Source organism: Vipera berus (genome assembly GCF_964194415.1).
Source record: "Vipera berus genome assembly, chromosome: 2".
In the NCBI taxonomy this organism is placed as follows: domain Eukaryota; kingdom Metazoa; phylum Chordata; class Lepidosauria; order Squamata; family Viperidae; genus Vipera; species Vipera berus.
In genome coordinates, this window is record NC_138203.1 from 178,520,465 (window position 1) to 178,534,419 (window position 13,955).

At 36.8% G+C, this 13,955-nt stretch overlaps 1 protein-coding gene across 3 annotated transcripts in view; it reads left to right on the forward strand.

Annotated features, from left to right (window-relative positions):
- The window catches only part of MYH10 (myosin heavy chain 10), a gene marked incomplete at its 5' end in the record, with an annotated part of 84,334 nt that overhangs the window by 20,543 nt on the left and 49,836 nt on the right, over positions 1 to 13,955 (forward strand). For 2 of the 3 annotated variants that reach the window (XM_081318316.1, XM_081318317.1), the window contains 5 exons: positions 852 to 954; positions 5,929 to 6,021; positions 11,924 to 11,987; positions 12,588 to 12,686; positions 13,310 to 13,453. In XM_081318316.1, coding sequence (XP_081174442.1) covers positions 852 to 954; positions 5,929 to 6,021; positions 11,924 to 11,987; positions 12,588 to 12,686; positions 13,310 to 13,453 — 503 coding nt within the window. Of the gene's footprint in view, positions 1 to 851; positions 955 to 3,152; positions 3,171 to 5,928; positions 6,022 to 11,923; positions 11,988 to 12,587; positions 12,687 to 13,309; positions 13,454 to 13,955 lie in introns of all 3 variants that reach the window. The other variant, XM_081318318.1, reaches the window with a different exon arrangement.

A 13,955-nucleotide genomic window follows, 5' to 3' on the forward strand; every position in this document is an offset into this window, starting at 1 on the left:
CTTGAGGGCAACCGCAATGCTGATGTGGCCCTCAATGAAATTGAGTTTGACACCCCTGGTATAGACAGTAAAGACTTTAAAGCAATGAAATTTTAAAGCACTAAAAATTGTATAAATGGAATTTTAACGGGCTAACTAATGATAAAATCATTGCTTTCTTTCTCTATTACATCATTTTGTATTAAATGGGATGAGAGTAAAAATACTTTATTTAATTTGAAATAATTCTGAATGTCTGACCTACAAGCAAAAAATGTAAAGGTTTCCCTTCAGTTGTGCCTGATTCTATGGCATGATGCTTGTCTCCATTTCTTGGCTAAGAGAACCAGCATTGTCCTGAAGAGATTTTCTGTGGTCCTGTGGCTATTACACCACAGGTGCAGAGAACACTGTTATCTCCCCACCGAAGACATACCTATTAATCTACTTGCATTTGCATGCTTTACAACTGCTAAGTGGATAGGAGCTGGGTCAAGTAACAGGAACTCGTCCAATGGCATGGAGCTTGGGTCTCGAACCCGGGCTGTCAGCTCTCCAGCTGATAAGCCCAGCGACTTCAACAGCTGAGCCATCGCACCCCACGATCTATACGCGTAATGTTAAATAATTTTGCTTTAGTAGTGCTTTATTTTAAGTAATATTGTAGAACTTTTTATTCCAATGGCCAACTCCACATTTTTCTGATAGTGAAACCAGCTTATTTTGCTGTTGTCCAATATTAAGAGTTTTATTGCTGCCTAATGTTAAAAGTACATTCCATGCAATATTTGTCTTGTTTTCATTGATTTTGATTATTTTGTCTTGATTATTTTTTTTTCATCTATTTAATTCCAGTAATTTATGTTTTGCAGAGGTGAATCAGGTGCTGGGAAAACAGAAAATACTAAGAAAGTTATTCAGTATCTTGCACATGTTGCTTCCTCACATAAAGGAAGAAAGGACCACAATATTCCTGTAAGTTTCAATATCTCATTTAGCATGTTTAATCATCTGTTTTTATTAAAGATTGCAAATAAGTATGATAATCTATTAAAATGTCAGCACTAAACAATTTCATATAAAATCGTGGTTGAAATATTGATCATTTAAATTTGGGAAATAATTTGCAGGACTTATTGAAGGTGCTGCTGGGAAAGCTGATATAAAGCTGATATAGTAAAATATTTCTGTGAAATTCAGTACATCTTGATGTTGTGAATTTTTAATCAGAGCTTGCATGTATAAAACTAGTTACCTTTATATATTATTGAAATATTTTTTCTTTTCAAACCCACTACCCCATGCCTGTATTCTCCTGATTATTAAAATGCCTTCAGATTATTTTTTCTATTAGCAAAAGGTTTCTTATGATATACAGAAGCAGATTTGAAGTGATCCTGTGTTACATATCTTAAGTCATCACTCCACTATATCAATATAAAGTTGCAATTATGTAGCTGGGAATTAAAGAAAACTTAAAAGCCTTTTAGAAGTTGCTTCTTTTCTTCAAATTTTTATGAACTTTTCAGCATTTTTACAAGATCCTAGCATTCTGCAGTTTGCATGACATAACAAACTGTGAATCACGGCAGCCCATTTGGAGAGTTTTCTCAGATTTTAAATGCTTCTGTTTGTGTTCTGTGAGAGAAAATCTAATGCAAAATGACGCTTATATAAGAAGGTCATAAAATCATTTTTTAAAAATCTCTCATTACCCAGATGTAAGACTTGAGTATATCTTGAGAGTATTTTTTCCTCCCATAGATAAAGGTATACAGATTGATTGTTTAGTTTTATCATGCCTTTATGTGTGGTCATCTCAAAGTGACATGTGTACATAATGGTCCTACCTTCTATTTTCCTATAACAAGAATCTTGTGAGGTGGGTTTGGTTGGAAATGACTGGCTGAAAAGTTGTACTGAATTTTGGAACATTGTTGAGGTTGGAGACAGAACACAACTCCAGGGTCAGATAATGTGCAGTTTGACTGGCACTGATGGAGCCTCAGAGCTCAAATACACTGTTTGGGTATTGCCTACTCATGCATGTTTGTGTCCATCCATCCCAGTACGATAAAAGATAGTGCACCTATCCAAATTAGTTTTTTCCGCTTTAATATTAATTCATAGAGAAGTTTGAGTCAAAGCATCATAAAATAACGTAAATGTGAGTGAAACATAGAAATGGGTGGAGAAAGGTTATATTTGCTAAAGTGAATTTATTTGTTTGTAACAATCACCTAAGTTGGTGAAGCACCAGGTAAATGTCTATTTTTTTCTCAACATGCTGTATAAAGGTAGTACAGGCAGGCAACTAATGGTGACATTTTATTTTGGATTAATACAGAAACAAAGACAAAATAACCTTATGGCCATATTTCTCAAGTTATTTGAAAAGTAGGGAGTTACAAACTTCCCAATATTTCTTATTTTCTAATCAGCTGTTGTGTTGATGTAATGGAAAAGCAAACAGACTTAATACCAGAGTGCTAAGTACTAGAAGATGGAGTGGTCCATGGTTTGCTAGGTGATAAATTAGTGCACTTTTTAATCCAATATGTGACCCAAAGTCAATTATCTCTATTATTATTTCTGCCCATTTCATTTATATGCACATGTGCATGTGCACACGTGCAGACACACACACATGAGCAACAATTTTTATTTTATAATTCTTTTGCAAAACTCACATGGAGGTGTGGAAATCATAATATATAATCGTTATGGTAGACATAGATTAATTGTCAATAGGCAGCAAAAACCATTAGGAGCATAGAGCAACCTGGTGCCTTCCAAACATTCCTGCATTTCTTCCCAGTGGTCTTGTTAAAAATGCCTTACATCTGCAGAGCATTGAGATTGCCTAGCACTGGTACAGAAGCAAAGCAAAATAGATGGATATTGGCTGTAGGCACTCGGGCAATGCATTTATATTTTTCAAGATTGCTGTTGTAATGATTAGGCTGATTTAATAAATCTGAGAGTACAGCTTTGTTTCAGTTCTAAGAAAATGATATATGAATTATCCTGTAGGAGCCAACTTTCTTTATTAGGAAAAGAGGATGTATTAAATTAATAAATATTAAGACCTTTGATTGTAACCCACTGTGTTTCTGGTGATTTCATAAATTCATAACTATTAACATTGTTTCATTGTCATTTTTTAACTGCAGAGTGGATCCCCATTGTATGTGAGTAGCACATAATGCTTGTAGTTTGTCACCTTGCTGACTCACAATGAACCAAATCACAGGGATGCTGAGGGCACTACTTTTTTTCTTAATCTGTCCTTACATAATTGATTTGCATGAATAGATTGCATGTTGTCACACCTTCACATTACTTTGGATGCCTTTTTCAAAATCATCTTGAATTTATATGCAAATTAATGTAAATCTTGCCTTTAGTTTAAAGCTTCTTTGAAATATCCCAGAATAGAATACTTCACAGATGGGTCTATGATATTTAATGCCTTAAGAAAATATGCTGGACATTGTGAGGCCCTGTTAGTAGAAATTAAATACAAACATATTTTAATGAATGTTTAAGTAATTCCATGCATTTCAAGGAATCATTTCATAGAGTAAATCATAAATAGATAAAATTGTAACTGTATACTTAAGAATCTAGAGGGCAAATGAGTTTCTTTTACAAATAAAGTCTGATGGGACTTTTTAGATATTTGGAAATATCCAAACTAAGATCTTTCCTATTCTTGACTGATCAACCTTAGACTCTTGTAGTGCATCCATATTCACTATTACAATTTATATTTGTAAAACATTGAAAATTGTTTCCGTTTATTAAACTAGACCTTTTTATGCAGCTGAGTCTCTAAATTTTCATATGAACAAACTTGTCTGGTTAGGGCTTGATTTCACCCAGAATAATTTTTTTTCAGACTTTGTGAGAAACCTAGAGCTAGCAGTAAGCTGCACAGAATTAAATTTCTAAATGAAATAACAAGTTTGTTATTGGAAGGGATTTTTTTAATGATAAGATTTTGTCAATCTTGACAAGTACATTTTTTTCAAGTTTTATTACTTGTGTGAGGGTTTTTTTTAGTTTGTTTTAAGATGTATGCTGCCTTAAGTGTTCAAGCAGAACAAGAAAGGCATTATATAAATTGCACAAAAGATGCTTGAAAACCTAGTAAAAATTAAGATGGATTACTTCAAAATTACACATTTTTACTATATTGCTATTTATAAACAGCACGGTCTGTTGAATGTTAAATGTTCTTAAGCTCCATAAATGTGAAAGTTGAAATTACTTCCATTCCAGTGAATGAAGTCCAGTGAGTTTAAGTGGCTGAGAAGGGATGCAGTTACTTTGATCACTAGGATGGTTCTGTCTATTTGGGTTTCATCAGATAGATAGCCAGATGCTATTCTAAGAATTCAAACACTCTAAGGCAGACATGTCAAACTCGCGATGTCACGATTTATCGGGACTATTTTGCCATTGCCGACAATGGGGTGGGTGCGGCTTCTGCCTGATGCGTCTGGCCCGTGGGCTGGCAGTTTGACATCCCTGCTCTAAGAGGAATTGAACTTGCAGATCTTTGCACTTTAGATGTACTATATATCGTGGATTAGTTTTAGGAGCTATCCAAGTCCTGGTATTCAGTGATTACAGGAAGGGATATATAGTAGGTAACAGAATATTATATCCACCTTCCCTTAAGCTCTCAGACCATAGCAACAAAATAAAAAAACACTTTAGAATTTTTTGCACAGAAATGAAATATAATAAGTAAACTCTTTAAGATCTCTGTAGCTATAATCAGACAAAACTTATTACAAAATATTCAAGGGTATTTGGAAGCATCTTATGAATTTTATGAATAAAATCTCATATGGAACATTTCTAAAATTGATGTGTTTTGTAAATAAGATTGTCTGGGGAAAAAAACCCAGATATATTCAAGCATGCATTTTGCAATTATGTTTTATTTATCATTCATTCCACTTCATTGACATCCTTACAGTTCCATACAAAATTGAAATACCTTCCAGCACTTTGTCTCCTCAGTGGGCTAATGGATATACACAAATGTTAAAGTGGGCTATGATGGCATAAGATATTTTCCTAACTCCCAAATGATTCCAAAGTTATATGCTCTGTTACGAGGCACAACAGCATGTTTTAAATTTTGAAGTGGGAAACAGTGATATCAGCCTGTGTCCAATATCATGCAAACTGGTAGCTTGATGTAGTTCATAGTTTTGAGCTAGGGGCACTCTAAAAAATGACTGAGGCAGCAAGGCTGCCATGAATTAAGAACTATGGAGACCTCTCATCTAAATTGTCTGATAATTCAGACACTTTTTCTGAGGTTGAAAGTTGTAAAATCAGCTTACAAAATTGGCAAATTCTTAACTCTAACTAGAGAATAATACTTGAGCAAGAGATGGACTTTGTATTCCACAAAGCTGGTCATTTAAACTCAAACCAGTAATACAGGGTTAGAGTGGCTGATTAGGTATGAAAGCAGAAATCTTCCTTTAACAGCAGGAATCGCTGATTATACTGCTTTATGCATTTTGTGAAGTAAAGTGTTAAATTCACACTTTGTATTTTCCTTTATCTCTGCCTACCTCTGATTCACATCAAGCTACTGATATGATAAATATCAGATAAAGCTTCTGAGGGCAGTGATAGCAGTGGGAGAACAAGGCCTACATTAATTAAATGCATTTTATGTGTAAGTTGACGGTTGCTGTTTAATCATGAATCCTAACATTAATGAATGTTTACTATTTTTTGTGGCATTCTTTAACTACCTTTATTTTTTATAGCTCATCAATCTCAGCTGAACAACATTTAAGTCATTTCTGAAGATAGTGTACTGGAGAGAAAGATACAGAATAACTAAAAATTGCACTGGGGATCTCTATTGCTTTTAAATTAGGTTGACATAACTTTATATTTCTGTGGATGTTTCAGGGTGAACTAGAGCGTCAGCTTCTACAAGCCAATCCTATTCTGGAATCCTTTGGAAATGCGAAAACTGTGAAAAATGATAATTCCTCCCGCTTTGTAAGTATGGGTTTTAATTAATTATTAATCCATTATTCATAGATTTTTTTTTTACAATGAAATTGCTGAAATTAGCATTAATTTTGAAACTCAGGTGTTTTTGGTGTTCAATTTTGTATACAACTAAATTAGTTTGATTCATATACGCAAACTCTAGACTATTGTCTGGAATTTCCATTCGCTCGTTCCCTGTTCTTAAGTGTTTATAGGTACCAATTAAAATCTAGATAATCAATCTCCTTTGAATTGGTGCATAGATTGGGAGATCTGGGGAAAAATAAATTAAGCTATTAAAGGTTTGGATGGGTATGTTTTGGAAGAGAAAAAGCAATAAAAACTTTTCTCCAAAGCCTTCATATCTATATGTATGAATTTTAGAAAGCTGAAGTACATGGATGGCTGAACATACAGTATGGGATGGGTTGCATAGGATATAATTGATGCTTAATAGATAATACATGGACAGTATAATAAGTACCGGTACTGGCCTTGTGCCAAGCATGCTTTTAAATGTAGCAATCAGCAGTTTGAATTATACTTTGAAGCCTACTGGAAGCCACGCAATTGATGCAACCGTAATATTGCTTGGGTGTATCTTGGGGCACCAAAAATTGCATGCACTACCGCATTCCATGCCAGCTGCACTTCTGAATGCTTTTTAAAGATAGACTCATGTAAAACCTATAGCAGTAGTCCAACCAGGAAATGATTAAGACGTGAGAGATCATGAGCAGAATCTTCTAATGCAGGAATGGGTACAACTGATGCAAAAAATTGATTTATTCAAAGTTCTTTATGACCACAACTGCCACCTACTCCTTGAGCAGGTGCCATGTGCTAACTCTATCTGGGGAAGTTGTACTGCATCTACAGTTAAAGACAAAAGATCTCCAGTGTCAAGCAACCCAAAAACTCACATAAGTGTTAAAAAGGAATGGAGAGACAATTTAGCCCTGAGGCATCCCTTTCCAATCAACTATTGTAACTAGTCTCAGAAGAAGGAGGGAGTCACTGCAACATTGTGCCATCCATTCCCAAATTCATAAACTGCTCTAGAAGGATACCAGAACTGATGTTATTGAAGGATAGTGAAATACCAAGAAGGGCTAGAATTATGCTGTCCTGAGCCATCAGAGGTCATCCCCAAGCACAATCAGTACATCCCCTGAAACAAAAGGTTGGTATTGATGAAAATTGTCCAGTCTTGTTGGATCCACTGTTGGCTTTTTGAAGAGAGAACTATAACTTTCTTGCAAAGTAGACAGTATCTTCCTTTCCCACAAGAAAACATTCACCACCAGGTGATTCCTATCAAATATCCCCAGAGGTCTTAAACAATCAGGAGGCACATGGATCTAAAATAAAGATGGCAGGACTCAAAGCCCCTGGAGTATCCTGTATCAGTACTAACAGGCAAAAACTCTCTCCAGATAACCAGACAAAACTATACATATAGGACCTGCCCACCCAGCTCTCCAAGCAAAACTGTGGAACTTTATCTGACAAATGCCTAGAATAGTCTTCACAGTGATCCTGCAGAGCTTCTCCTAGCCTCAGAAGGGACCAAGTATGTGATAGATATGCTGGTTGGTTGCCTGCATACACAATGATAGCAACGAATAAGTATGCTTTGCTGCCCTTATTGATACAAGGTAATCCCTAATAAAGGTTCTTATTTGTTTGACCCCATTCTTCTTTTCGCTCTGACCTACTTCTGCCCAAAAGAGCACAAAACCATGGAACAAAATATCCAGATGTGTGTTTTGGTTTGGGGATTGGCTACTTGAATGTAGCTGTCATGCATAGAATAGTTTTCAGTTATACAAAAGTAGGGGAAAGAGCAAAAAACAAAACAAAACTCAATTGCAGTTATTTTAGTCTGTGTTTCCCATGCAAATGAAAATCTTAAAATGGTTGTTGTATATTTCAAACAATATAGTTTGAAATCCCCTTCATGGATTACTGCCTTGTCGTGGCGAAGGGGCTTGCGTAATTCAATGAAGCTATGAGCTATGCCGTGCAGGGCCACCCAAGACGGACAGGTCATAGCAGAGAGTTCTGACAAAACGTGATCCACTGGAGAAGGAAATGGCAACCCACTCCAGTATCTTTGCCATGAAAACCCTATGGACAGTACCAAAAGGCAAAACGATATGACGCTGGAAGATGAGCCCCTCAGGTCGGAAGGCGTCCAATATGCTACTGGGGAAGAGCAGAGGGCTAGTACTAGTAGCGCCAGAAAGAATGAAGCGACTGGGCCAAAGCCGAAAGGACGCTCAGCTGTGGATGTGTCTGGTGGTGAAAGGAAAGTCCGATGCTGTAAAGATTTTTTCTCCATAGGAACCTGGAATGTAAGATCCATGAATCAAGGAAAGCTGGACGTGGTCAAACAAGAGATGACAAGACTGAACATTGACATCTTAGGTATCAGCGAACTAAAATGGACAGGAATGGGTGAATTTAATTCAGATGACCATCAGGTATACTACTGTGGGCAAGAATCCTTCAGAAGAAATGGAGTAGCCTTCATAGTCAATAAAAGAGTAGGAAAAGCAATACTGGGATACAATCCTCAAAATGACAGAATGATCTCAGTTCGAATCCAAGGCAAACCATTCAATATCACAGTAGTCCAAGTCTATGCCCCAACCACCAGTGCTGAAGAGGATGAAATTGACCAGTTCTATGAAGCACTACAGCACCTTATAGAACTAACACCCAAAAATGATGTCCTTATCATCATGGGGGATTGGAATGCTAAAGTAGGAAGCCAAAAGATAACTGGAATAACAGGCAAGTTTGGCCTTGGAGTGCAAAATGAAGCAGGGCACAGGCTGATAGAATTCTGTCAAGAGAATGCGATGGTCATAGCAAACACTCTTTTCCAACAACCCAAGAGACGGCTCTACACATGGACATCACCAGATGGTCAACACAGAAATCAGATTGACTATATGCTCTGCAGCCAAAGATGGAGAAGCTCTATACAGTCAGTAAAAACAAGACCAGGAGCTGACTGTGGCTCAGACCATGAGCTTCTCCTTGCAAAGTTTAGGCTTAAACTGAAGAAAGTAGGGAAAAGCACTAGGCCACTCAGGTATGAATTAAATCATATCCCTGTTGAATATACAGTAGAGGTGACAAATAGATTTAAGGAATTAGATCTGATAGACAGAGTGCCTGAAGAACTATGGACAGAGGTTCGCGACATTGTACAAGAGGTAGCAACCAAAACCATCCCAAAGAAAAAGAAATGCAAGAAAGCAAAATGGCTGTCTGAGGAAGCTTTGCAAATAGCTGAGGAAAGGAGGGAAGCGAAAGGCAAGGGAGAAAAAGAAAGATACGCCCAATTGAATGCAGAATTCCAGAGAATAGCTAGAAGAGATAAGAATGCCTTCTTAAATGAACAGTGCAAAGAAATAGAAGAAAACAATAGAATAGGGAGGACCAGAGATCTTTTCAAGAAAATTGGAGAAATGAAGGGAACGTTTAATGCAAAAATGGGCATGATAAAGGACCAAAATGGCAGGGACCTAACAGAGGCAGAAGAGATTAAGAAGAGGTGGCAAAATTACACAGAAGAACTATACAAGAATGAGCTTAACGTCCCTGATAATCACAATGAGGTGGTCACTGACCTCGAGCCAGACATCCTAGAATGTGAAGTGAAGTGGGCCTTAGAAAAACTGAGCAACAACAAAGCTAATGGAAGTGACAGTATTCCAGCTGAGCTATTCAAAATCTTAAAAGACAATGCAGTAAAAGTGCTACACTCAATTTGCCAGCAAATTTGGAAAACTCAACAGTGGCCACAGGATTGGAAAAGATCAGTTTACATTCCAATTCCAAAGAAAGGCAGTGCCAAAGAATGTTCAAACTATCGCACCATTGCACTCATTTCTCATGCTAGTAAAGTCATGCTTAAAATCCTACAAGCTAGACTTCAGCAGTATGTGGATCGAGAACTACCAGAAGTACAGGCAGGATTTCGAAGAGGCAGAGGAACTAGAGATCAAATTGCCAACATACGCTGGATCATGGAGAAAGCTAGAGAGTTCCAGAAAAACATCTACTTCTGCTTCATTGACTATGCTAAAGCCTTTGATTGTGTGGATCACAACAAACTGTGGCAAGTTCTTAAAGAGATGGGAGTACCAGACCATCTTATTTGTCTCTTGAGAAACCTATATGCGGGTCAAGAAGCAACAGTGAGAACTGGACACGGAACCACTGATTGGTTCAAAATTGGGAAAGGAGTCCGGCAAGGCTGTATACTGTCGCCCTGCCTATTTAACTTATATGCAGAGCACATCATGAGAAAGGCAGGGCTAGATGAATCAAAAGTTGGAATTAAGATTGCCGGAAGAAATATCAACAACCTAAGATACGCAGATGATACCACTCTAATGGCAGAAAGTGAAGAAGAACTAAAGAGCCTCTTGTTGCAGGTGAAGAAGGAGAGTGCAAAACTTGGGTTGAAACTTAACATTAAGAAAACCAAGATCATGGCATCTGGCCCTCTCAATTCCTGGCAAATAGATGGGGAAGAAATGGAGGTAGTGACAGATTTTATTTTCCTGGGCTCCAAGATCACTGCAGACGGGGACTGTAGCCAAGAAATTAAAAGACGCTTGCTCCTGGGGAGGAAAGCCATGGCAAATCTAGACAGCACACTAAAAAGCAGAGACATCACCCTGTCAACAAAAGTGCGTATAGTCAAGGCTATGGTCTTCCCAGTTGCAATGTATGGCAGTGAAAGTTGGACCATAAGAAAGGCTGAGCGCCAAAGAATTGAGGCCTTTGAACTGTGGTGCTGGAGAAGACTCCTGCGAGTCCCTTGGACTGCAAGGCGATCAAACCGGTCAGTCCTAGAGGAGATCAATCCTGACTGCTCTTTAGATGGCCAGATTCTGAAGCTAAAACTCAAGTACTTTGGCCACCTAATGAGAAGGAAGGACTCACTGGAGAAGAGCCTAATGCTGGGAAAGATTGAGGGCAATAGAAGAAGGGGACGACAGAGAATGAGGTGGCTGGATGGAGTCACTGAAGCAGTAGGCGTGAGCTTAAATGGACTCCAGAAGATGGTAGAGGACAGGAAGGCCTGGAGGAATGTTGTCCATAGGGTCGCGATGGGTCGGACACGACTTCGCAGCTAACAACAACAAGTTTGAAATATTTCTGAGCAGGATTTTAGTGAGAAAGACAAGTTTTCAACAAGAGAGGGTGAAATCCAAGAACTATCAAAATAATAGGATATCATGGAATGGCAAGAATTTGAACAGCTCTCAGCCACACTTTATCAAACTCCCATAAGTAGCTTATTTGTTAACTTTATAAGTCCTTTGTTCAGAATTTGGTTTTGTTCAATTCTATTACATGAATTATGTGAACATTTTTTTCTCTTAAGCACTTCTGCATCTGTTTCTTGTTACATTTTTCTGTAAATCTGCACTGATGTTGTAAACACAATCACTTCAAGTGCTTTGGCACTATTTTTGCAAGAATACTTTAATATGATCCAGATGGTAGTTTCTTTATGCATAAAAGAAATATCTAGTAGTAAGGATTTTAACTTTTGGACTAAATAGGAGATGGATTGTTCCTTAAGGTATTATGTATTTTTATTAGATTGAAGTATGGTGCTATCCTAAAATGCATTAACATATTAATTTAATGGATAAAGCAGTGGTTAAACTTTATATTTTTCCAATTATTTAAAATTAAGATTTGTACTCTAAATCTAATTGTAATAACTTTTAAATTATATTTGTTTAACATACATGTTTAGATTTATTTTTGCTATCCTAACAGTTGTAAATGTTCAGTTTAAAATATTTTGGATCGTGCATAATTTGTATATTCTAAAAATGAATTTTTAAATTTTGGTTTGTTTTCTCTTCAGGGCAAGTTCATCAGAATAAATTTTGATGTTGCTGGCTATATTGTTGGGGCCAACATTGAAACATGTATCCTTTTTTCAGCATTGTGATAAGCGCTGATCCAATTTAAAAACTACAGTGATAGCTTGATCAAAATACTTTAGAGAGTACCTATCCATAGGTGGGCTGCTCTCCAAAAATGGGACAGGCCATCTTGACAGAAAAAAGTACATTTTTAATTTAGTTTTACTTGATACAATTATGAATCATGGGCAGGAAGCTCACCAGTTGCATTTAGCCCTATTTTTTTATCAGTTATGTGCCTCCCTCTGTATTACAAGTTATTAAATTATGCCAGCATTTTTTTCTTTCTGGCTCCCAATTTGATGTCAGCTTCAGTTGGAATTTGTCTTTTACATTTTAGCATTGTTCTACTCGAGAGATTTTTAAGACCCAAAGAAATAATTAATGCTAGATAGCTTGATGTCTAAATAGACTGGTCTGTGGAAGTTGTTATAGATGGAGAAATGATTGGACCCTTGACAACTTTATTGATTCTACTGTGACAGTTTGTGTTCTATTATTAGGAACAGTCATTCAGTGCTGTGTTTTTTTCAAAAACACATAGTTTCAATTACATGATAAGATACACAGTTGCTCATAAAATTCTTAACTGCTCTGGCTTAGATTTATTAGAAAAATCACGTGCAGTTCGTCAAGCCAAAGATGAACGGACTTTTCACATTTTCTATCAGCTTCTAGCCGGGGCTGGTGAACATTTGAAAGGTGAGTTAATATGTATAGTGTTTGGATGATTAATGTAGCATTTAAACTAAAGCTGAATTCCACAGTAGGACTGCAGTTGCTGTACCCACACTAGACAAAAAAAAACAGTGTAGCTGGGAACAGTACCAGGCAGCTGCTCTTTAAAATAGGAACGATTTTTTTCTGCTCAAGGTATGGAGAGAGTAATACACAGAAACACCATATGCAAATCTACTGTGTGCACATTTGAATGTCCAAAGGACATTCTCTTTGTTTCAGCTTCCTTTGAATAGCCAATCTGAATATCTTTAAGGTTGTATAGTGATGCAATTCTTGTAATTGACAGTATTGTACTGTGATATATTTAGATACATCAGCTTGAATATATAAAGAGATGGATGTATTTACTAGGAATTGCTTTCTTGAAAAATTTTTGCTTATTCCAATTCATTCAGTAAACATAGCCTGATATTAAAACAATGTGCTTCAAGATTTTTTGAAAGCTTCAACAATGAGGATTTGATTGTTTACGATTGCTAGGAAGTGAATAATTTACTTTTCATTTAAACATGAGTAAATCAACAGCTACTAGTACCAGTTGTTTTTGTGGAGAAAAAAACCTCACTTCTTTCCTCTTTACACAGCTGATTTGCTCCTTGAAGGGTTTAACAACTACCGATTTCTGTCCAATGGCTACATACCCATTCCTGGCCAACAAGATAAAGATAACTTCCAGGAGACAATGGAGGCCATGCATATCATGGGCTTTTCTCATGATGAAATACTAGGTATGTTTTAAAAGGCTATTACTTTTCTGATGCATATATATATATATGGCATCCCCATGATCATGTGATCAAAATTCAGGCTTTTGGGAATTGACATGTATTTATTTATAAAGGTTGCAGCTTCCAGCGACCACGCCATCCCCACTTGCAACCTTCCCAGCCGGCTTCTGACAAGTAAGGTCAATGGTGAAAGTCAGATTTGCTTAATGACCACATAATTCACTTAACAACTGTAGTGATTCACTTAACAATTGGGGCAAAAAGAAGGTTGTAAAAGGGGATGTGACTCCCCTAACTGCCTTGCTTAGTAACATAAATGTTGGCCTCAATTATGGTCATAAGTCGAGGACTACCTGTACTTGAATTTTTTAAAATAAAATAAAATTATCATACCTAAGAATACGTGGCATTCTGAATGCTGAATTTAACATCTTAAGCATCTTAATTTTAAAAAAAAAATTGTCTTAAGGTACCAAAGATGAGCTTTTGAAGATTGTAGATA